The sequence below is a fragment of the Scleropages formosus genome, chromosome 6 (assembly GCF_900964775.1).
Source record: "Scleropages formosus chromosome 6, fSclFor1.1, whole genome shotgun sequence".
Classification (NCBI taxonomy): Eukaryota; Metazoa; Chordata; class Actinopteri; order Osteoglossiformes; family Osteoglossidae; genus Scleropages; species Scleropages formosus.
Genome location: NC_041811.1, coordinates 24432139 through 24457487, shown reverse-complemented (window position 1 = coordinate 24457487; position 25349 = coordinate 24432139). Strand labels below are relative to the sequence as shown.

Genomic DNA, 25349 nt, shown 5'->3' with positions numbered 1-25349 from the left:
TTTTTTTTTTTTTTTTTTTTTACTTTTGGTGTTGTCCAGCTTTCAGCTAGATGGACCACTAGAGATGACCTCTGTGGAAATTTGACCCCTTTGTTCAATGCAATAAATACAAAAGAGATCTTCTTACAGTAGACAGTGCATTGTCTTTGGGTTTTTCCCCCCATCTCTCACATTGGACCCATCCAGGGGTATGCCAGCACAGGTTGACAGGGCTTGTTGCACTGCATGCACTCAGGGTATCTGCTATAGTTCACTGTGCTTCACCGGTGGCTCCAGCTTGTTGGAGAGGGCTGTCAGAACCTTGTCAAACTTCTCATAGCGCTCTGCCTGACTCCCCTCTGCCCCCCGGCTCCCCCAGAGAAGCCGCATTTGAAACTCGGTGCAGAAGATCTCCGACACTTCCGGTCTCTCATGGAACCCTGTGGACACAAAAAGAGGTGTTCACTGTGACCAACATGTCATGCAAATCTGCTTCTCTATACCACACAAGCTTGAGAAGCCGGTCTGTTCCTCTCAGTCCTTGAGGCTGCAGGTTTCATGTAATTAAACTGCTTTATGGCCTCCAGCTAACTGTTTATATCAGTTGCTCAAAATATACTTGGCCACACAGCAAAATAGAAACAAAGTAATGGTGTCATTCACGAATTGTATTGATGCATCTATAAACAGACACACAAACATTGATCCTACCGTGCAGCTTGGTCTCTGCATTGGTGTGGTAGATCCCTCCATGGTGAGCGACGGTGCGTGCCGCCTCCAGGTGGCTCATCACCACATCTACTCCTGTCTCTGTGCTCTCCCATGGCTCCGTCCCCTCCCCAACTGTCCCACTGACACCTTTCTCCAGGAGGGACAGTAGGGGCACAATGTGCGGAAAGGATGTGTTGGACAGCACGCAGCTCTCTGCGAGGAGGCAAGGCAACACAGAATCAGGAACAGTCTTCCCTCTGCGCTGCGTACTTGGGCCACATTGCAAAACACAGAATAAACTGAAAGCATCCATCTTCTCATTATCAAAAATTTTACATAAAAGCCAGTTTTCACACTGCTCGTGGATGTCTGCTCCTTTCAGGCCAGTACGTTCTATTATCGTCTTGGGTCATTTAACCTTCCTGGTCTAGGCTTAGTTTTTCTGGTTGTCATGATGCAAATATGACATCCAGCTTTGACTAAGTCTTTACTATGCACATAGATTTAGAAATTAGATGGAGTACTGGTCTGGAGGTTCACACAACAGGGACAGGAATTTTCTCACTGGAACAGCACCACAGCAGGTCCTGTGGTACTTAAAGTAAGGGAAATTAAGGACTTTTTCTTTGGATTGCAGTATCACCAAGTTTGCTAAAGTGAGGCCCAGGAGGGGACCTGCTGTAGTTCCCCAGAACACAGTGCACTCAGTCCCCGCATAATGGGGTCCATGTACAATGGAAAACTGCTACATCGTGTTATGAAAATATACATTATACTCTTTCTTCATATAAAGGGCTTATTAAGTCAGTAAAACTACATTTTTGCCCATTTTGCAGCCAGCCACTTTCACTCTTATTTCAGCCAGTGGCAGTTTTTAAAAGTACGGCCTGGGGGACAGATAGTAGCATAATGGTTAGAGCTGCTGTCTTTGGATCCAAAGGTTACAGGTTTGAGCCTCACCTCTGGCTGTACTACCCTTGAGCAAGGTACTTACTCTAAATTGCTCCAGCAAAAAATTAGCCAGCTGTATAAATGGGTAAATAATTGTAAGTTCACACACACACACATCTTCAGAGCCGCTTGTCCCATATGGGGTCACGGGGAACCGGAGCCTACCCGGCAACACAGGGCGTAAGGCCGGAGGGGGAGGGGACATACCCAGGACGGGACGCCAGTCCGTCGCAAGGTAATTGTAAGTTCGGAATCTTAATATTTTAAGTCACTTTGGAGAAAAGCATCAGCTAAATTAATAAATGCAAAAGGAATAATTTGGTCCCAATGCAACACAGATGCTGCACAGCTGTCAGGCTACCTTGCGTGTGACAACAATTAACAGAACTAAGAGTTCAGCAACACCATGAGATGTCAGAACAAGCAGTGGTACCTTTTCCATCATTTATGTTCTTCAGAAAAGGTTTCAGCTTCTTCTCATAGAGTATGGCACCTTCTGTATGCCTCTGCCGCAGTGCCATCCAAGTCTGCTCCAGCCGCGAGATCTATGAGGGCGTGAGAACAGGGGAAAGTAGCTGTCTGAGGTACGATTCTGTCACTGTTAACCACCATTACTTTCCCACGTGCTGCAACTGGATGACCCAGCGGAGGTCTCACACCCACCTGAGGCAACTCCAGTGCCCGCATCACGGCGCCAAAGCCGAACATGTTGCCCAGGCTGCTCTTCAGCTCAGCTGCCAGCTGGATGGTCTTGTGGAGGAGGGCAGCTCGTTCCTCTGTGCTGCCTGTGCAGCCAAGTAGGTCTACTGCCATCATGATGGACATGGTATAAAACCTGGAGTGGGGGAGAGGACAGGAAGTGGGGAAAGGGCCCAAATTAGGCTCACTGCCCTTCTACCCCTGGTGCATAAAAGTGCCACATTATCAGAGTTACTGCAACCCTGAGAGAAAAAACAAATGCTCATTACCAAGGCCAACGAGGCGAGTGAGTGATCTAGAGCAGCTGGCATCAGTTTCACCAGTGGGGTGAAGGACATGATATCAGACCCCAGTATCAAAACTTGAAGTACTGCAGTAGGGTTGTTTACAAAGCAGCGTGTTGGTAAAGTACTGGGGGTGTACCCAGCGAGATCAATACGATACCGGCATTCTTGATCCCTCACCTTTCCAGCAGGTCTAGGCGGAGCTGGTGTCCATGTGGTAGAGTCAGCAGCTCCAGTCCTGAGGCCACTCCCATCATCTTCTGCATCTCCTTGGTAACACCCAGTATCCTAGCAACCTGGAGACCACACAGGGCGACACTGTTAAGCTGTGCTTCCTTCCCAGGCACTGCAGTGACCAGATAATTGGCTTTTAATTTGCTCTTTGTCAAATAATTTTCACAGTAAATACTACTGGGTGCCACGTGTCAATTTTTTGCATACGACCCTGAGTGCCGTTTGCTGGCATTCACCCGTTCAGGTGATTATTAATCCTGACTCATTGGGCAATGGTGTTGGATCAGTGACATTAACGAGTTACGCTCCCTATCACAGGGCACCATCCATCAGCAAACTGCATTCTTGTGACCTTTCTAAGGGAGGACACCGGTCTATGAGTCTCAATTAAATGCTGAAGCGTGCTGGAGTGGACTGAAATTATGAAAGATTAAAACGTTTGCAAGTGCTGGGCAAAGTCCCCCAGTATATCAGCGACACTAGGACTGTATGAACCCAGCAGGATGGATAAGGACATGGCTCGCGCAGATTGTGCAGGATGGGGTGTGCCCCACGTGAGTTTCTTAGCACCTGCTGCAGCTGAACGATCCAAAAGCAATGGAAGCAAGTCTATTTGAGGTTTTAATCCTTTGCGTTGTCCTACAAGCATCGTGAGTGATAAACTGCACTTTCCTGCTGATTTCAGCTGTTCTTATGCAGTACATAACTGTAAAACACACAACACTAACAATATTTATATGTCCATGTAGCTAAACTATAAAATGTTTAATACCTTTAATGGAAAGCTATCCAAATTTAATGATCCTGGAAGACAACATAAAACCATACCAAAAAATATTTTAATATAGATATATATATTGGTGAAATGTTACAGTACACTTGAGATGCCCTGGCTATTAAAATGATGATAAATTCTCGAAGGAGCTGAATGGCTCATCGATAGTTCCCGTCCTTTCGGTGTGAGGAGATCTGCGCTGTGCTCCTACCGTGCAGTCCGCCTTGGTGATGTGCTTTGCAGCAGTCTTGGCGTCGACTTCAGCCAGCAACTCCTTCACCCGTTTCAGGATGCTCATCTCCAACGGCTTGTTCTCAGTGGGCATCAGCGCTGAGTGGTACTGCCCAGGCTTGAAAGCGGAAGATGTCTCCAACACAGGGACCACAAAGGGTTCACTGGCCTCCTCCCTGCTTGCCGGGGGGCCCCGGACTTCCTCTACTCGCAGGCGCTCCACATAGCTCTTAGGCGGTGGGGCTGGGGAGGGGGCAGGGCTTGGGCGGAGCTCGCAGTAGCTTCCTCCGCCCCCCTCGGAGAGGTAGCCATGGGCAGGGGTAGAGTGGGTGCTGACGGCTGGCTCGGGGCAGGGCATGTTGTTGATGGAGGTGGGGCTGAGCTGGGGCTCACTAGAACGCCTCAGAACGGGCGATGAGGGGACCACGCCCAGTGCTGTGCCCCCCAGCGGAACCCTGTGCTTGGTAACTATTGGGCACAAGGGAGGGCCACAATAACACACACACACAGACACATAACACACAATTTACAGTCAAGCCAACAGCATTTCTCATCACTTATGGAAGGGCTCATCTGCATAAATCCCATAACTAATTTCTGAGCTACTTAGCTACAAAACTGTGTCAATGAAGTTCCATAAAAAGACAGGGACTAGCAGTAATTAAGGTTCTGTTTGGTGTGGTGCCTTTTTAGGGTTGCAAGTTGCCTTCCCATGAGACTCACTAGAGCTGTATGCTGGAGATAGTGGGGTCTCTCCAACCGGAGAGAGAGGGCAGCGGAACTCCTGGATCTGATCCATACTTAGTGCACAGTTTCTCATCGCATCCTTGTGGTGCACAGTGGAAGGGCTACAAAGAAAAACATCACAAGAAAAAGTCATAGGTAGATATATGATCTTCCTCATTCGGAAACATTTTAGAACCCAGTGTTTTCAGATCTGGAAAAGAGGACAATGATGATCATTTAACTTAGTGAAATTGCTAAAACAACATTTCAGAAATGAACAGAAAGCCTTTCACATCCTCCTGTTTTGAGAATTTATACACTGGCTCCTCTCGATACCAGCACAATTTTGATAGGAAGTCTGGGTGGAACTTGGTTTTTTTGTAAACCTAGATTTACCACAAACTAACAATCAATAAAATTTTAATAAGACAGATATGCCTCAGTTTATTACCTGGTAAGTGCTGTAAAATTACAGATAAAGCTATAAAAATATTTTTTTTTCCCCATTATCCTAAAACAGCAATCAAAATTAAAAATAATGTGAAATCGCTGAAAATAAAAAAAACCTGTAATTTCAAAAACAATCCTGAACTTTATTACGTACACAATCACACACATTGGCTGAAGCCCCTGGGGCCATGGTGAGCCAGAGTCTAACCCAGTAATGCAGGGTGTGGGGGGGAGAGGGGACACACTCAGAATGAGAGGGCGGTGCATCACAGGGCACCCCAAGCAGGACTCAAACCCCAGACCCACCAGAGAGCAGGACCCGGCCAAACCCGCTGCGCCACCGCATCCCCCTTGTACACGGTCAAAAAAAGTTTACTCATACGGACATCCTGCAGTTTATCTACAGGTTAGATTGTAAAATTATTGGCTAGAGCAACAAGACAAACGCTATGTCAAACTTTTAAAAACATTTTTAACTTTAAGCTAAATTTTAATTAAAACAATTATGTGAATGAGAGTGTGTCATTAAAATGACTGAAAATAAAAATCTTTCCTCCAACTATTGCTGATGTGGACCAATTCATCTCATAAACATACGCCACACTCTTCATCTTGTTATTTATCACCGCCACTCAGGCACACTAGATATGAGTTGTAAACATTATGGAATTGAGTTGAATCAAGACAGTCTTTTATTCTGCTTGTGTGAGTTTCACTGCCAGCCTAAAGTCAGATCCCGAAATGCAGCAGAACTTTTAGAAAAAAGGGAATTACTAATTACTGCAATTTACAATTAATTATGCAATTACTAATGAATGCATAATTTGGAAAATGTTTGCTTCTTTGACAAACAATCGTAACAGAAGGAGCCAGTGTACTCTTGTAAAGCGGCTCATGCTGTATACACTATACTACTGATAATACAGTCCTCTTAAGTCACTATTGGTTTCCATCATCTATTGATATTAGTCCTCTAAATGTTAAAAATAGACAGTTCTTACAGCAAAGCTGGTTTTTCAGAATGTTTCTCAGTCCATTAAGAAATTTTGGCAGTGTAACTACTGAGAGTTTGAAGATACTTGAAGAGCAGTTTTAGCAATTTCACTCCCTCTTTCTGCAACCCCCAAAACAAGTACTACAGTAACCACAAGGGACCAGTATATTAAGTCACAGTGTGAGACACAAACATGCAGAGCAAAGCAGACCAGGTGAGGTGACACGCTAGGGACGGTGTACATCTACCCTATATGGTGATGAGGGGATCAGTATTTTCACTACAATGGTGACCTGACCCAAGCGGGTCGTGCTAAGCTCAGCTCACTCCACCTGCTCCCCAAGTTCACCTCCGACCCGCTTCCTGGAAAAGAGCTGGGCTTTCCGCTAGCCACCTCGGAGCAAGATTCCCTACGTGGACGAGAAGGATGTGCACCATTTACATTTATTCATTTAGTTTATGCTTTTCTCCAAAGTGACTGATAACGTTAAGTTACCTACAACTATTTACCCAATTATACAGCTGGGCAATTTTACTGGAGCAATTTCGAAAAAGTACCTTGCTCAAGGCATTACAGCTGGAGGGGATTTGAACCTGCAGCCTTGGGGTCCAAAGATAACTGCTACAATACCAGATGTTTGATGCATGCTAGAACTTTGAAGATACATTAAAAGCCAACCCTGTTGGCAAGGGAACTAGGTAAACGAAAAGTGAACGTAGTTGCACGCATCTAATAAATAAAATGCTGAAACGGTCTTGATTGCAGCATTTTTTGAAACACGGATGTCCAGAATACTCTTCCAACACATTTACAGTTCTCTTCCACCTGAAACTCACAGCCACTGTCCACACCAGCTCTGGCTCACCTGTGTGGTATAATTTTCTCCGTTGTCAGTCCATCCGTCATGGTGACACTTCGCCTCTTGATGTAGGCTCCTCTCTGACCGGACGGTGAGTGGGTGGAGCCATGCCTGCCGTTTGCCAGGGCAAAGCTGGCCTCCAGGTAGCGCAGGGGAAGGGTGCGGTTGATAGGGCAATAGATCTGGGCACTGCTCTGCTGGGAGATGGGCCGCCGGCTGCTCACATAGAAGCGCACCAGGGCCGGCACCGAATCGAAGCTCTCCCGCTCCAGCACATACTGGACCCGAGAGTCGCTGGACTTGACCAGCACCTTGCTGATCCTGAAGTGCAGCACCTCATTGTCCCAGCGGCTGGTCAGCACGTAGTCGCCTGGGTTAGCCAGGGAGTCTCGGACCAGAAAGTCTCCGTTCCGCAGCACCAGCGTCTCGGAAACCTGCCAGTCAATGCCATGGGTCAGTGCGCAGGTCAACGGCACATGACCACATGTCTAATGAGCTATTCTTCAGGAAAAGGCCCAGGCACTTCTGTATGATGACATATTTACAGTGACAGCAAAGCCTTCCAAAGACAGCTTATTGATCCTGGTTTCCCACTGTTTAACACGCGTTTTGAAATTAAGATAGAATTTTACTGCAGAACATGTACTTTACAACATTGGACTTTTCTCTAAACCACCTACTGGTTTTTACTGAAGCTGAAAAGTATGCAGGGGATACCTGTGTGTGTGTGTGTGTGTGTGTGTGTGTGTGTGTGTGTGTGTGTGTGTGTGTGTGTGTGTGTGAGAGAGAAGTATGCGCTGATATTCTGCTCGGCCAGTAGACGGCGCTCTAACAACAGCGCGGCGGAACTACTCGACCCATGCGGGAGCGTTTTACCGTGGTAATGAAACAATTTTTTTTTTTAAAAAAGAGGTGGGGGTGGGAGTTGAAGTCACTGCTTTCCTTGTTTATATGGGTATGAATATATTATGCAAATAAGGAGCAGTGAAGCAAACTGGCTGTTGTCCCAAATCGCTCTGTGTGTGTGTCTCCGGTAATTCTCTTTGTGTGTGTGTGTGTGTGTGTGTGTGTGTGTGTGTGTGTGTGATGTTACATCGCATTTCCATCCTGAAAATTTTACTGACACAATTGGTACCCAAAAGAACACACAGACGCACACAGATACATGCACTTAAGTGTATTTTAGCTTCTTTGGGTAGTCTAAATACTGTTTAATTTTAGTTAAGCCGAGTTTTTCTGTAGTGAAGCTCTTAAAGAACTGCTGAGACAAGTAAAAACCAAGATTATAATTTTCATACGTTAAAAAGTACAATATGGATACGAACTCATCTGTTGGCCTAATACTCCACAGCATGTAACATCAAAGCTGGCCACTTAAAACCTGCCAGTATAAAATAGTCTTTCTCAAAATGAAAAGAAATAATATAATAAAGAACATCTTAAAAAAAAAAAAAACCATTTGCTTATTTTTGCACTTTCTGAATCTGCCTTACAAAGAGAAAACAGGCACCGGTGAAATGCACAGTGGAACCATCAGTGCTGCGATGCTCCTCCAAGTGTCTGTCCCTCGACACACAGGCGTCTCGCGCCGCGCGGCCTTCGGACATCTTTAACGCCGAGCTGCTTGAAACGATTCACGCCTCGCTCTCAATTGACGCAGTCCAAATGCACCTCTCATTGAAAAACTGCACTGCTAGCTATTTGCATTCCTATTGTGGCATTGAATTGAGCATCAATGTACTTGTTTTGTCCTATGAAAACAATTTGCCCTGATGAGCCTTCAAGGGCCTCTTTACAGCTCATGTACATTTAAGAGCCAGCGAGAATCTGGCAATATTAGGGCGCAATTCAGCTGTACATCACTTCAACACTGACACGTGTCATAACGTGCAATCAGTCACAGGTCTAACAGATTTCATTCACCATAAAATGAACATCTTTCTTAGAAGATTTAATTAATCTCCACTTTAATTTATTTAGCTAATTGCTGTATTTGACATGCATATTCAAAAGATAAGGGGACGATAAACAGGCTCTTGGAAAGTGTCAGCTTTGCGTGCTCTTACATAAATACATACTTCAGAAAGTGTTGCCTGCTTTCTATGAATTATGAGCCGACTGCAGATTCATAAGCGTGCCACACGGTTTACAGTTTAGTTAATTTTTTTTACAGAATGACTGCTGATACATTTGGTATAGCCAAGCATCCTTTGGGGTTTTTTAGAAAGCCATATCTGCATATGTATGTGACTATGAGTCCGCATGTATGGAACTGTATATGTGTTGGTGTGTGTTTGTATGTGTTTGTAACCCCGAAAAACATGTTCTGGGAGGTCCCCATGAATCAACCGGTCCTTTTCTTTTTCTGTCAAGTTTCACATGTTTTGCTAAGTTAGGACTCATTTATTGTACCGTGCACTGAATGAAAAATCAGTGTGACACCAACACTATGACAGGAAAACAAACATACGTGTGTGTGCCATTGCAACTAATTGCAGAGCTACAGAGTGCATGCTGATGTGGGTGTCTCTATATACATAAACTGCTCTGTACACAACATGTAAGTTTGTTTGCGTGTACGTGTGACTCTGTGGGACTATACGCAGTGTCAGAGCTCACCTCCCGAGGGATGGGGCCATGGTACCAGCCATGACTCCGCAGATCACTGCTGCTCAGCTTCAGCTCTTCCTCTAGCTCTCTCCGCAGCTTCTCCGGTGGAGAGTCCAGCAGGTACTTCTCTTTGGAGAACTGTGGTAAGTGAGGAAAGACACAAAGGTGAGACCCATGGCCAACAGCTCGCACAACATCAACAGTAACACGCTGTCAGCAACCAGCACCAAAGGAGTCCACTCATAGCACGCGTGCATCATTCAAATGCCAAAATCTGCAAGTGAGCCTGAACCCTAGACTATGCTTTTACTTTAGCTGTTAGAAAACCTGCAAATGAGCCTGTGGTTTTCAGCACAGAGGACACGGTGTGCAGTGATGTGTGCCGACACCTCCTTAGCACTGGATTGCTCACACCTGGCGCAGAGAGCTGGATAGTGTGGGAAATCTCTGGTTGTCAGTTCAATGCCAGCCTTAACCATACTAGAGGCCAGAGATAAGCTAATAAGGCTGATGGAAAGAGAAAGGTGTAATGTCCAGTGTAGAGGAGCAGAAGGTAATGATTGGTCAGTGGGATCAAGCTCATCAAATCCAAAAAAAACCCCAAAAAATACAGATTTTGGAAGCATTAAAAGATGGGTTTTTGCTTTTTAAAGACATGAGTATCCTTATATTACAGGGCTTCTAAAATACTTTGGTCATTTGCTGGATGATAATAAAAACGTACCTCGCACTATGGACACGGGACAGGATGCACACATCATCATTATACAGATCAGTGGTGCATGTTCTATTAATTGGCTTCAGCCCTCTGTGCCTCCTCTAGCTGCCTCTGTGTCCTGAGCTTAAGGGTAGCAAGTCAGGAAGAAGAGATGCTCTAAGGGGTCCCTGCAAATTCAGCTGCGGGCATTTTGACCCCTCCAGCATTGTTTAGTTATATTTATCTGCACAGCAACAGGATCAAAAAGCAATAACCCTCTCCCAGAAGGAAGGGCTGGTTATAACACAACCCCGCAGCTAACAGTGAGAAGACTTCTTTCATTCTTCTCCTGATTTTATCTGTTTAGCGCTTTCATCCGTAAAAACTTACCACCGTATCAGGCTGCTAGTGTGACTGATATCAAGTACTTCAAAGGGCGCACAAGGTGTCATGGCCGGTTCCGGAAGGAAGTGGCGGACCCAAGTGCGGAGCGGAATAGGGGCTTTATTCAGGGAAATCCGGAAAACGAGGTCAAAGGACAGGCAAGAGGTCTCCGAGGTGCAAACGTCGTTCAGGGGATAATCCAAAAGACAAGGTCGATTTTCAGGCAAAGGGTCGATAATCATAAGGAGCTGCTGAGACTAAGGAGGAGGGAGACGGGACTAGGAAGGGACGGCAGGATCGGGAAGGAGTGAAGGCAATACTGGTAGGTCGCAGATTGCAAGGCTGAACAAGGTTCCGCGTCAGCTCCTGGTCTGACGCTGCCTTAAATGCGATGGTCTCTGTCGCGCCCCAGGTGTTCCGCGTTGGCTGGATGGCGTGGCACAAGGGGCCCTGCTTAGGATTTACGCTAACAACCATCAACGCTGTATTAATACATCAAACATGGTGATATTAACAAGCAATACTTAAAATCAGGGAAGGATGGTGGCACAGCAGGTAGTGCTGCTTCCTCACAGTGTCTGGGCTGTTTGGATGCTGACTGTTGTCAGCTCAGTCTATGCGGAGTGTGCATGTTCTCTCCATATCTGTGGGTTTCATTTTGGTGGTCCGGTGTTCTCCCACAGTCCAAAGACGTGCAGTATGGCGGAAATGGACACTCTAAATTGCCTGTAGTGTATGACTGCGTGTGTGGCTACCCTGTGATGGACTGGCGTAAACTCCCGCCCCGTTGTCTCGTGCCCAGTGATTCTGGGATAGGTTCTGGACCACCACCACCCGGAAAAGGACAAGCTGTTAATGAAAGTGAGTGAGTGAGTGAGTGAGTGACTGAGTGAGAATACTGAAAATATCATAACTGAAACTGAAGGGGTTAAGATCAAATACACACACACACACACACACACACACACACACACACACACACTTTCAGAACCGCTCGTCCCATACGGGGTCGCGGGGAACCGGAGCCTACCCGGTAACACAGGGCGTAAGGCCGGAGGGGGAGGGGACACACCGAGGACGGGTAAGATCAAATAATGCTTATTAATATGTTGCATCATTCATAATAAATAAAAATACATACAGTATCAATATGTGCTGTTAAAATATGCTGACATTTTGAGGCCACCAACACTGAGCTGATTCAGTCAGCTTTTCTGTGATATGTAGCACATTTCAGGGAAAGAGGTACAATGTGACCTTTGATCATTTATCTTTTCAAAAGTGGCAGCTGCAAATTATGATAAAAGAGATGGCAACAAATCCATTCGCTATAGTAGTTACAAGTGAGGTGCACCACCTCGGTATGCATGGACATGAGACCTGCCATTGCTCATTATGACACAACTCGTAAGTCATTGTGTGCTGAATATGTATATGATGCCAGAAAAGGTGAAAAACACAAGACAGTTCAGTAGATACAGAGGATGGCAATAATCTGTCTTCAAGTAAATAGAGAGGATAGTAACACCTGAGTCTCCAGTAAGTACGTGAGATGACTGCATAGTAAGACGAAACAGTCCAGTGGCCACGGTGGATGGTGACACCACAGTCACCAGTAGATAGAGTGGAAAACACACTCTTCAGTACTGAGGTTCTCTGCTTCTATATCAGAGTGAAGCAGAGATGCAGGTGACAGCCGAAACCCCGGGTCAGGACCTTCTGCTCTGGGTCACCAAGTGCTTCCTCCTCCTTTCTGCTCCAAAGTAAACAGACTGGCTGGATCCTTGCCTTTCTCTCACCCTCAGGGGAAAGGGCCAGTGAAATTGCAGCAGTTTCCACTCCAATTTTATTCGATGCCACGAGTGCAGTGTGGCAGGCGTGAAAACAGAGAGTAAGCAATAAAACCACGCCAGGGTCAAGCGTGAAGTTATTGGTTTTCTGCCTGTGAGAAGCCCACCCATGGGGAATTTTTAGGGTATTAATCTTTTGTATACTGCTGTAATTGTGTTTCACAGCTTTTGGTGCACATAATTTGTTTCATACCCATTTTTATGCATCTCAGCACAGAAGCACATGCCTCAGTTGAGTTGGTAAACACACCACAACAGCTTCTGGTGGTTGGTTCCATTTAAAAATAACACTGTACGTTAAAAGCCACAGATGAAACTAATAAAAGCCAAAAGAGCCCAAAGATGCTGAAAGTCATCACTGTTCTGACCTGCTGTATCTATGACCTTAGGAGGCAATTCTTAATCCTACAAAGGTTCAGAATATTTCCCACGGCACACTTTAGCATGATGAGACAGACTGCAGCACTTGAAGCCTCTGCACTGACTGGCATTCCCTCGTGTTGTGCGTGTGTACTGTGGACCGTGTCCAAGAGGGTCGCGCTACCCACTGGGAATTGGGGCTGGGCAGATTCACTTCTGGGGTCCAGCGCCTGTCTTTCAGAATGTGTCCTCTGATTACACACACTAGAAGGTGAGGCATAGCCACAAACGCTGCAGCTGTGGCCCTTGTCCTCATAATCCATTTTTACTGGTTTATCGTACCAGAACTTGGGCTCCAATCTCAGACCCTCCTTCTGAACTCTGGACTGAATCCATACAATTGTAGCACGGCATGAACCCCTAAAACCCTCGAGCTTGCGTTTACAGAGAGAGGGGGTGGTTGCCATTCACACACCTCCATTCCTGAACCTCAGGAATGCATCCCTAGGAGATCGCCATGGCAACACTGTGCTAGTAGCGGGCCAGGACGCCTCGCAGCTTTGCTGGGCCCGGCACAAGCCTGGCTTGGTCTGTCCCCTGCAGGCCTGCTGGAGAAGGAGGACTCGTCTGTTTCGCTCACCCACGTGCCAGCAGGCAATTTGTTTTACAAACATGGTCCAGCGCAGACAACACAAAATGCAGCAGATGCGAGGGAGTGATATTAACTTTTGAGTGCAGGCATCGAAGGTCTGAATGAGCGGTCTGCCCTCACACAGCCAGCCAGCAGCGACAGGCCACGTCTAGGACTCCCAGGCTGGGAATCGATCCCTTTGTTTGCAGGAGCACAGGAAAGAGTTGCCCGTCTCACTGGTTTCCATAGAGGTGGGCGCATGATCAAAAGGGCCCTCGAGATCTGCGTTTAGAAGGATGTGGATGAATATTTTAGTGGGTGTATAATTAATGAAAATCCAAGATGTGAACCTGTCAACAAATGTGTCAGTCCCACAGATCTTCACTTTCTGGCATCAGTGAACAATCAGCTTCCTCCATTAAAAAGATCCTCTGCCAGCAATCATAAGAAGAGACATCTGAGTCCAGCAATCAGTCAATCTGGTGTTCAGTGCAGCCTTCATAAGTGCAGATGGCATTCCTTAAGGATAACCCTAGATGATATCCAATAGTACCATGTGAGACATTTCGTATGACTCTGAGTCCAAGGTTGTACTGTGAGTTTGATGACACCACAGGCAGTCAAAAGCACCATCCCACGATGAGAGACAAGGAACCCGACACAAGCCTGATACTGCTGTGGAAACACGGCACACCCCCGGACCAGAGTCCACACTGCAATAGAGTTGGGAGCTCTGCCCAGCACACTTATTAGGGCTGATTGATATCACACAAGACCGCGTCATCACTTGTCTCCTCAAGCGATGGAAGAGCCCCATGGGCACACTGCTGGTCCATAGACCTGAAGACAGTCTTAATGGGGACCTGATCTGTTCCTGTTCTTTCTACCCACTTGCATGTAAGCCACTTAATTAGCGATTCGCCTAATTAGACCTCTAAATTAACTTCTCCGCCATTTAGATGCTGGAGTTAATTCAGTGAGAGGAAAATTACTTGGAACTGTTGACACTTGGATTTTTCGCGACTCACACACTCTTCCCGTGGCCTGTGTTCAGCACATTCCCAGCACAAGAGGTGCAATTTAATTTAAGAACACGGCTTTTTCCAATACAAAAACTAAGCACTTTGTACATTACATAAGGCAAAAAATTGTACTGTCAGTGTTGCTTTAATTAAAATGTCTGTTTTGCAATGATCTATTTATAAATGGTAACAAGTTTCCAGACACACACACACACACACACACACAGGTTGAAGCTGCTTGTCCCAAGTGGGGTTACGGCGAGCCGGAGTCTAACCCAGCGACACAGGGCATGGGGCTGGAGGAGGGGGGCACATACCCAGGACGGGACACCAGTCCATCACAAGGCACCCAAAGCAGGACTTGAACCCCAGACCCACCAGGCAGCAGAACCCGGCCAAACCCGCTGCGCCACGGCACCCCCGCGTCCCCCCTCCTTCCAGACAATATAAAACTCTGTTGATTCCATTTACTTAACACTGAATTAATAGGGACAGATGTGTGTTACGAAGATGCGTTCTGTAGTTATGGGGATCTTTAAGGATTAGGACAGTTCAGGATTACTTCAGCGCACCAGGACAAGGTGCTTGAGTCCCTGTCGTTGAATAGGAGCCCAGTGCAGAAAAGGCAAGCCAGGAGGGGGAGGGGGCAGGAGGGCAACAAAGGCCACTTGCATAATGGAGCAGGAGCCAGTGGGTGGCCTTTATACAGACCGAGAACCACAGTTTATATCCACATTTAGGCTACTGTGTGGGAAAAACCTGAAAAAACTTGCAATTTTCAAACAACTACTTGCACACAAGTATAGGACAAATTTATATTAGCATATTAAATTTATTACAAAATGGTTGGCATGCACTCCTTAGTATCAGAAGTGGGACTGCTACATTTTTGCAAGTTTTTATGCATACACACAAACAAGTGCAATTCAGAGTGTAAAGCATTTGCATCACAGAAAACAGAGCCAGGATCCCACCAGTTATAATCTGTGATTGTGAAAGCTACACTTTGCTTAGCAAAGAGATTTTTGATATTTAGCAGCTTTTTTTGAAATTTTTCAAGAGTTCTGAGAGAGACAAATCCAGTTGCCTGCATTTGTAGATGCGGCAAAGGTATATGTTTCTGCGTATGTGTAAGTGCGCGTGTTTCTGTATGTCTGATGGGGGAAAGGTTTTTACCTCTCCATCTGTTTAGGGGAGTCTTAGTATTATCAGGGGGACTCGGGAAAATCACAGACATCAGACAACCCCAAAAAAAGAACACAGCACACCAGTCTGCCCCTCCCCTGCCCCACCCCCCAGACATTACACACGTGCCTCTGAGAGAAAGACAGATACGCAGACTTAATTAATTCTGACGGTTATGTCTACAAGCCCTTTCACCGTTCCCATGACGTCCGATCCTCGGCCTCGCGGGTCACAGAGACCAGGCGGTTCTAAGCGAGCGGTTAAAAGCGATGCCACCGCAGATCAGGCTGGTGCCCGGCGGTCGGACCACTCTGATGGACTGCCGACAGCGCTGTCGCGCCAGGGGTCTGATCCCCGTCAAACCCACTCTCCACCTTAAACACGATGGTCTCCAGAGGCTCACGTCAGCCAGGTTGGCAATATGAGCTGGCAATCCAGAGAGCAATTGCTGTCAGTAGGACAGCATCAGATGAGCGCAGGCCTAATGCACTGCAGGCCAATATACGCCCCACTAATCAGAACCTATCAGACCTGAACAATTAGCCATACAGTCGATCCTATGTTACGCTAAAAGGATTCATGAATAGTTAATAATTTGCTTTTTCTACAGTTACAGGTTTATATGAATCCAGTTCCACATTAACCAGTCATTCAGCCTGTCCCTGTCATTCAACTGCCAGAAAAAACACGCATAAAGTTTCCTTACTGAAACAGTGCAGATGCTGTACTGTACTGCACTCAGGTACACAGGGTCCCTAAAGACGACGGACCGCTAAAAATACACTCGATGCACTACCTTAAAAACAACAAGCCATTTGCTGCAAGTAATGCAATGAGAATGTTTTAAACACAATCGCAACTACAAAGCCTTCCGCCCTGAACAATACCTAAAACACACATGCGCGCACACAGTGCAAGCCCGCTGTTCTAAGTCCGCATACACTTCATTATACACCCCGCAAACATGGTCCACCCTCTTAACCTACGTCACACAGGAAATTTTGTACTTGAGGACACAAATGCTGTGGGTGAACGTGATGTTTTGCTAGAAACAGCAGAGTGAAGAAGTAGGTCATACTGAGTCACTAAGCCAAAGCTGTGGACCATCATGGTTAAATGCCAATTACGTGTGAAGGAGGCCAGTTTACATTTTGATAAACACAAACACAAAACCCCCTCTGTCAGGGACAATCAGTCTCTGCCCTGGCAACTGCACTATGGGGGTGCTTTACTTCCATCTGACCCGCCCAGAGTGGACAAACATGCAATGAATATAGATGAGAAGAGGCAGCCATCGGGGGTGGAGGGTGGGAAGTGGAATCAGGGAGCCCAAAGGGGGCTGCCTCTCTCTAAGCCTGGCCGAGTCACACCTGGGGATCCTGTCACCAAGGAAACCTACCCCGCCCCCAGCTGACTGAGGCGTTCATCGCTGTGTGGCAAAACACTGCGTGAAGCCTAGACACCTGGGTAACATCCTGAGCGCAGCATCAGGCACTGACTCCTTGTGATAAAGAGCCAGTCACTGCAGGCTGCCTCTGAGACCCACGAACTCCATGTCCATAGGACTAAAACTCATAAATATCGGGCCCGAATTGTGTTAACACTGTATTAGCCTTCTTTGAGGAAATCATTTTAAACTGTATATCGGGTACCTATGTAGGTATGTCTACTGTGGCACGTGTCCGGTCCAGAGGAGTGCCCAGGCATGAAGTGATACGTGGTGGACTTGCAGAAGTTTTTATTTGCATACATAACACACACACACACACACACACACACACACACACACACACACACACACAATGCCAGTCCACTGCAAGGCACCCCAAGCAGAACACAAACCCCAGACCCACCACATAGAGGGCCCGAGCCAAACCCGCTGCGCCACCATGCCCACCCAACATAAAACAAGCATGCAAAAAAAAAAAAAAAAATAAATCAAATAATCCAACTGTAAAACAGGAACAGTGGGAAGCATCTCCATCAACACCAAGACACACAGAGTGAAACTGGCTGTCCTGAGCAGGGTTGCGGCGAGAAAGAGCCTAACCCGGCAACACAGGGCATAAGGGGACACACCCAGGACGGGATGCCAGTCCGTTGCAAGGCACCCCAACACCAAAACAAGTTCCACAAATGCTCCAGTCCTCTGACTGTCTGTACTGTATAAACAGTATTATCATACTGGACGCACATCAGTCAGGTGCGGGCGATTATACCAGATGTGGGCGTGGCGTTACTCATCCGCTCCACAGTTGCCTTTTGCCATACTGTGCTTTGCAGATAGAATTTTGCCTTCCACTCTGGACTCTGCTGTTGCCTGAGTCACCATGGATAAGGGTGAAAGTATTGCAAATACATGAAAGATTAATAGTAATGGGCTGGGGTAAGAAGAGGGCCATCTGGAAGCCAAAGTGGAGAAGGAGGACAGTTGCAGGAAGGTCAGAAACTGATCAGGAACTCTCTAACATGAGCTACAGTCAAAACTAATGAAATCAGATGCACACAGTCAGCACATTTTTTCTGTTAGTTTAATAACAAATGCCCCTGTAGAACTTCCTTTTGCCGGTCTCACTGGAATGTGCCATGCTTCTCCGAAAGCCAAGCGTCTAGACCACTTCTGAATGCTCCAAAGACTGATTTGGGGCAGTGGGCCTAGAAGCTGCTAGACTGCCAGTTTATTATTCATGAAGACAAAATGAGGTTCAAACTGGTATTCTTTTCAGCAAACACTACATTCAGTTTCACAGTACACCCAACCTGCTAGTGACAAAACGTCTGCTAAATGAAAAATTATAAATGTAAATGTAAAACAAACCTGCTGATGCTTAGCAATAAAACTATATGGACTGCACATAATTGTTAGTTAATGCTGTAAAGACTGGTTGGGAATCACTACAATAACGTGAGAAAATAACTATATAGGGAAAACCAGTTTAACTCTGACAGGACTTAACACTGGAAGAGTGGGCTGGCTAAGCACAACACAAAAGCTACTGTAGGTGAAGAAAATGAGCATTGATGTCATCCCCTTTGTCTGACCAATTGCCCCATTAATGGCCAATTTGCTGGCTTTTGAGGTCAGGAGGTCATCACACTGATGGGTTGTGGTTCTCCAGCAAGCATCCATGCCAGCCTGGTCAGCCAACCGTGGAGGAAACAGAGGACAAGTCCGCTCCGTTTCCACAGCGACAGCAGCGGATACGCGAGTGCGGCATGCCTCGAATGCCTTTCTGCGCCGCCTACGCAAAACAGATGAGAGCATCCCTCTTTTCGTCACAAAGGCCAGTGGTGCTGGAACAGATCATCCCTGAAGAAGCCCTGACTTTTTTTTTCCTTGAGACACATCAAATTGATTAATCAATGAATGTCAACGGCAGATAAATTGTGCTCTCTCAAAGATATATAGGCTCAAATTATGGAGGCCAAAAAATTAAAGAAGAAGCTGTAGAAAAAGACTAATCTTTCTGAAGAAATTAGATGTAGAAAAATTTAAACATGCAGAGAGGCACAGAGCAGAGAGATGGAATCCATCTTGGGGTGGGGGGGGCTATCGCATATACCAGCTCTCCATCATGCCAATGTCTCTCTAAGCGGCCTTCCAGAAGATACACTATCCACATGCACACCCACACGCTGCAAGTGGAGCGAGTTGTTAACATCAATACCGGCGCTGACACCAAAGCCCTCTGCAGGCTCACATCAGCTCAGCTGCGCTCATCTCTCACACGTGCGTCAAACAAGTGCCCAACCATCGCATGACAGATTGATGGAGCGACACAAGGTGACATTTAAAGCCCCTGCAAGCAATGCTTAATGAGAGCAGGTGTTCCTGTTTTTCTTTCTGTCCTTTTTCTTTTCCATTTATCTTTTGACGCTGTGTGACGCCAGCGGATGCTTGTTCGCATTGTCAGTGGGAGGTGAGGGAGCAGAGCCACTGAGCGCTGAGCTTTGGAGCCCCCCCTCCAGCTGAAGAGAATAAGGGTTTGGTGTGCCTGTGCTCGGACCACTTGACAGATCAAACATGGGTTCACAGGCCCAGCTTACTGTGATGCTGTAGAGAATGCAAGCTCCCAATGCCTGGGAGCTAAAAAAAAAAAAAAAACAAACACATAAACACCATGAACTTCCAAATGGCCAGACTTTCAGCTGTTCAGGAAGCTCTAAAAGTGAATTTATGAAAATATCTCCACACCACAAGGGGGGTGCAGTGGCGCAGCAGTCTTGGCCAAGTCCTGCTCTCTGGTGGGTCTGGGGTTTGAGTCCAGCTTGGGATGCCTTGCGAAGGACTAGCATCCCACCCTGGGTGTGTCCTCTCCCCCTCCGGCCTTGCGCCCTGTGTTGCTGGGTAAGGCTCCAGTTCACCACAACCCCGCTTGGGACAAGCAGTTTCAGACAGTGTGTGTGAGTGCTCCATGTCACTGAGATTAGTCCATCTTCTGGTACATATAGCTCTCTGAATAAATATTTTAGACAGTTACAGGCCTCACGCCACACCTATGTCAGCATTTTTGTTGCTGTTATGGAGTCTGTTGACCAACGCTTACTTGGAGAGTTGAGGAGTCTCTTGTATTGCTTTGAGGCTTTGTGCAGCACTCATTTGCCGCGATGGAAGCTGCATTAGCAGAGAGCATCAGCAGAGCGCGCATCAATACCTAATCAATACTCGGAGGGAGGGGTCTGTACTGTACCAACAGGAACGAACACTGCCATGTGAGAGGGAAAAAGAAAAACTGTGATAAAACCATTAGCATTATTACGCTGGTGTCGACATGTTTAGAATAATCGTTTGTGCAGATCTGGCATATGCTGCTGTTCCCCATCTGTAACATGCTGATGAGACTGGTCCAGTTCACGTCAGGTTATCCCAGTGAGCAGGTTACAGATCACACGTTCCGGAGAAAGAGAGCAGCCCACCGAACACCACCTCGTGGAAAATGTGCATCCAAAGCAGGAGCAGAGGAAGTCTGGTCCCCATCGCCTGCTTGTGCCAACCTTGTTTCCAGCTCTCCTCCCCTCACTCCCCACCTTATGGCCAAGGCTGCAGCAAGCCATGGCGTGAGATCCCATTGGCTGATGATGATGTCACTGCTATCATGGGTGGGGGAGAGACTGGAATGGATGGCTACTATTGGGTGCCTGAGCTAGACGCCATCAGAGAGCTGAGATATCACTTTCATTCATGCAGAGCTGTGCATTGTGCAGATGGGGCACTGGCAGAGTACCATCATGCCTGACAGGGCGGGGTCCTCTCTGACAGACAGCATCCCTGTAAAGGCATAGCCCTGATGGCAAACAAGCACTTCCCGAGCCATCACTTTCCTTTTCTTGCCAGTGCTATAGGTCTGAGTACAGATGTGCACTCTGTACAGCAGTACGTACCAGGGAGTGAACAGAGCCCCCCCCAGTTGAAGATTGGAAGATGCAGGCTGGACTTGTAGCAAGATCAGAGGCTCCAGGTAACACGAGAACACACAGCACTTATTGTGGAAGCTGGGGGTGGAGTGGGGATGGGTGATGTCCCCTTGTACACGAAGCAGTTGCTATGGTGATGCATGCATGCGGTAGCTCCTGTTATCTAGTTTCTGAGAGCACGGGGGGAAGGGGACGATCACCCGTAGATACTGAAGCACACCTTCAAATGCAGCACAATGAACCAAGACCATCAGTCCATCTTCAGCACTAATATAAATATGCCTCCAAAGTTTCTCCTCAGCTCTGAAGCACATCTGTGGACAGCAGGCATCGCTGAGTAAATAACCCTGGACAAGCAGTTGCCCCAGTTTGGCCGCTTTGCTCCACAAGAAGCTCAACAAAAACCAGTTTGCATCTCTCCATTTTTAGGTCATCTGAGCCAAAAGATATGATGTCATTATTTTCTGCTGAGTCTGCAGACTGAAATCCTACAGTGAAGGCATATTACCATTCACTGAATTTTAAAGAAATACAAATAATAATAAGGATCAAATATTTTGCTTGCTTTAAAATGGGGAAGGGAAATGCCCTTGTAATTACCACTACTGCAGAAATTAGAGTATTAATTTTTTAAGAGGTTTAGCAATTCACCTTTATCATTCTGTCAATGTATGGATCTGTATTTGGCCTTATCTTATTTTAACTGGTAATTTTAAGGGGTGTTTACACACACACACACACACATTTTCAGAACCGCTTGTCCCATACGGGGACATGGGGAACCGGAGCCTAACCCGGCAACTCAGGGCGCAAGGCTGGAGGGGGAGGGGACACACCCAGGACGGGACGCCAGTCCGTCGCAAGGCACCCCAAGCGGGACTCGAACCCCAGACCCACCGGAGAGCAGGACTGTGGTCCAACCCACTGCGCCACCGCACCCCCTCAGAAGGGGTGTTTAATTTAATTTAATTTTTATACACTGTAAAATGTTAATGTTTGTCACGTCCACGCCCACAACTCAATCGACAACACCTGACTCTGCTCCAGCACCCGATTAACCGCTCACCCTTTAAAAGACCCTCCTCAGCTCCCATACCTTTGCGGAATCTCATCAGGGACAACCGCCCTTCCTTGTGACTCCTCGCTCATACGCATCTCCAGTTCTCATTTCACGTTCTCCGGTTTTGACCCCTAGCTTTTTTTCTCGACCACGTCCACGGATCTTCGTTTCAACGCCGATCGCCGTTCGACCGACTCCTCGCTCCGTCTCCTGACCTCGCCCATGGATTCCCGCTCTGACCCCGACCGCCGATCGACCGACCCTCCGCCTGTCCCGGATACCGAGAACTTGCCTGATCCTCTAACTCCAGACAAACGACTCCGCACTTGGGTCTTTCCATCCCGGTTCTCTCAGCCTGTCGTGACAATGTTTTGTTGGTATCTTACACATTAAAGCATTTTGATATTTCACTGGTAATGTATGATTTCTCTGACATGTTTTGATTTTTTTTTTTTCCCCCACAGTAATGTTTGATGCTGCATTCTGTCCTATAATTCCATGGTTAACAACTGAATGATAAACATGTAGGGTCACAACAGCCTTGAAAACTTAAGCTGCCTTTTCAAATCCACTTATCTGTCAATGACATGTGTAGAAAACATGGAATTAGTACCCGACCTCCCTGGTCAGGCAATGTCAGCACTGTGTGTTGAGCATGGAGCTGTCCTCTGGCACAACGAGGTGACGAGAGGTAAAAGGTTTCCACCAAATGGTCAGGCACGGTCAGAGGTTAAGTACGGGCGCTGTTAGAGAACCACTGCGCTGGTCCTAATCTTAAACTCCATAAAATCTCAATAAAGCCTCCACAATACCATCAAACTGAAGGAGAGAGCAGAGGTTATCAATACTGCACCTTCACACAAAACCATTTGTCATCTGAGGAACAATGGCCACTAGAGCCATTGGTTTGTGTACTATATTAGTATTCTGGAACAAGGTGGAAGGACATCGCTCCTTATGACACCCTGAAACAGCCAGTGCAGACTGCAAACTTCATACAAAATCTACAGTCAATATCACACACTAACCTGGAAGTATAACACAAAAACAGCCAGAGCACCCACTCCAAGCAGGTAAAAAGTAGGAAAATTTTATATTGTAAAGTCAAGGCATGGATGAAGATGAACGAACTGGTGAGGAAACAGGTGCAACCAAGGCGAATTCACACAGGGAAAATATGTGCCGTCCTCAAAGAGAGAAAGAATGCCAAAGTTGGGATGAAACCAAGGTCCCCGCTGGGCGGCCGCAGTGCAAACCGCAGCACCGCCATGCCATTTTCCATTCACACATTCAAAAGGTCTGCGCTACAAATTGCTTATGAATGCTGGGGAGGGCTGTGGAGCTCATATCCCAGGTGGGGCCGACATTGTGACCTGAGAGGGCTGGAATGGAACTTCAAAGAGACGGGAGCACAAAAGCTTCAAATGGGAATTTCTTACTGAAGTAGAGGCATCACCCTTTCATACACCAACAACTCATCACGCACCTCCTACAACTATTACATCGCACCGTGAACTCCACCAGGCACCTATCGAACCCCAGCATCCACCTTCTACACCCAGTTATAATCCCAGGCAGACAGCGATTACACCCTCTCATACACAGAATACACCCAGCCATGGTACCGTACCCCTGTGTCACCACTGCCAGCTACCTTCAATCTGTCCATGTGCTTAAGCACAAACATGAGGACACTGAACATAACACACCATGGGATGCTGAGGAAAAATTATCCTGGTGCACATATACAGCAAAGATGACTGACAGTGCAGCAGTGTGACTCTGAGCTAGCAAGCGGCAACTGTTCTATTTGCTAAAAATTTAAATTATAGAAGACATGGATAGTTTCAGTCAAAATACTACTCACTTCGGTTAAGACTCAGAAGTATAATACAGGCCTTTTAAAATCTGGTCCTGGTGGGCAGAGTCCAGCATAACGTACAGTTCTCTTTACTCTAATAAGGGTCCCTGATTTTAGTTCTCCAGGACCATGGATGAATATGTTTACCTTGGCTGCAACGTTTACTTCATTTAAAGTCCTTCAAAACATAAATATATGGGGTTATATTACATGTTCAGCAATGCTGTAGTAACTATGATAGTAAATAACATGTTTGGTACAACGATGAAGATTGCATTCATTTCTAGTGATGGCCATTCCTGTAAGCAAACTGGAAGCAGATAGCAAATCTTAGGAAACTCATCAGTGGGCAGGGCATGGAACAAACTCAAAGCAATGTACTCTGTAAGTGTTAAGATCTCCCGACTGTATGAAAGCAGCTGTGTTTTTTTGTAACGGTATTAAAGGGAAACTAATTAGGCGAGGATAACTGCTGAGTTTATCCAGTTAACAGCTGCTTTAGTGTGGAAACCCCGAGGACGTGACAGTCCCAAAGAGGATTTGCTACAAAAAGTTTGCAGTGAGCTCACAGAGGAGAGAAACATTCGAGCAAAGGATTACATCCCACACATTCAAATGGTGAATATGCGAGAACCCCTCATACAGTTAACATGAAAATAACTGTGTTGCCATAACAATGGCTTGCCATTCAAGAGTTACAGGACAGGCTGATGCCCAACATGGGGGAAGAAGAGATTAATCTTCAGTGGGGGCTCAATGTGGGTGCCCCCTGCATGGGTCCGCTCCAGGGATGCGGAGGTAGGTGTTCTCGGGGGATGTGGGCTATGTAGTGAAAGGGGTAGCTGGCACATACACATATGTTACTGGTACGTGAGGGAGGGGGATTGTGTGACACTGGCAGACAGAGAAAGAAGGGGATTAAGATTTGCAAATTATCAAAGTGAAAGTGCAGAGGGGCAGATGGGGGATTTTGGGTTAAATCGCCCTGAACAACGCGGGCGACAATAGGCGGGTTAGAGACGGACAGGGAAATCCTGGGTCATAATGGACGAACAATGCCAGGCAGGCCGCAGTGTGCATTGGCTGAAGCTCGTTGCTGTCTGGAACCAGGCTTCAGTGTTAAACTGCTGCCTCGTGCTACAAAGAAAAAGTGCATTTTGAAATTCTCACATCATTCTTTGGAGCAAAGGTTCAGCTGTAATCCTGAAACCGTAGTCTAGAGGCAGGGGTTTCGCGTTAAGCTGTCAGTTCACAACGTGCAGTGTGGAGCATGCTCCAGAGTGGCATTCTCTTTCACTATTAAGAACAATGTTGGCTAATAAGCTGTGGAACGCGGAACCCCCAACTTCTTGATGGTGATACGCAGGACACCAACATGCC

General features: G+C 46.7%; 1 protein-coding gene and 1 long non-coding RNA gene across 5 annotated transcripts in view; one reads left to right on the top strand and one right to left on the bottom strand.

Moving 5' to 3' along the window:
- Positions 1-25349, bottom strand: part of sh2d3ca (SH2 domain containing 3Ca) — a 42717-nt gene continuing 17368 nt past the window's right edge. For 2 of the 4 annotated variants that reach the window (XM_018754223.2, XM_018754239.2), the window contains 10 exons: positions 9514-9642; positions 6901-7328; positions 6367-6444; positions 4588-4712; positions 3845-4332; positions 2805-2920; positions 2305-2476; positions 2075-2186; positions 691-903; positions 1-419 (listed from right to left, as the gene is read on the bottom strand). In XM_018754223.2, coding sequence (XP_018609739.2) covers positions 244-419; positions 691-903; positions 2075-2186; positions 2305-2476; positions 2805-2920; positions 3845-4332; positions 4588-4712; positions 6367-6444; positions 6901-7328; positions 9514-9642 — 2037 coding nt within the window. In that variant the 3' untranslated portion in view covers positions 1-243. The remainder of the gene's footprint in view (positions 420-690; positions 904-2074; positions 2187-2304; positions 2477-2804; positions 2921-3844; positions 4333-4587; positions 4713-6366; positions 6445-6900; positions 7329-9513; positions 9643-25349) is intronic. The other 2 variants (XM_018754231.2, XM_018754249.2) reach the window with 1 other exon arrangement.
- On the top strand, positions 10822-22277 carry LOC114910709 (uncharacterized). Its single transcript, XR_003797757.1, has 3 exons — positions 10822-10907; positions 20969-21092; positions 22244-22277. It is a non-coding gene; the product is annotated as an uncharacterized LOC114910709 (long non-coding RNA).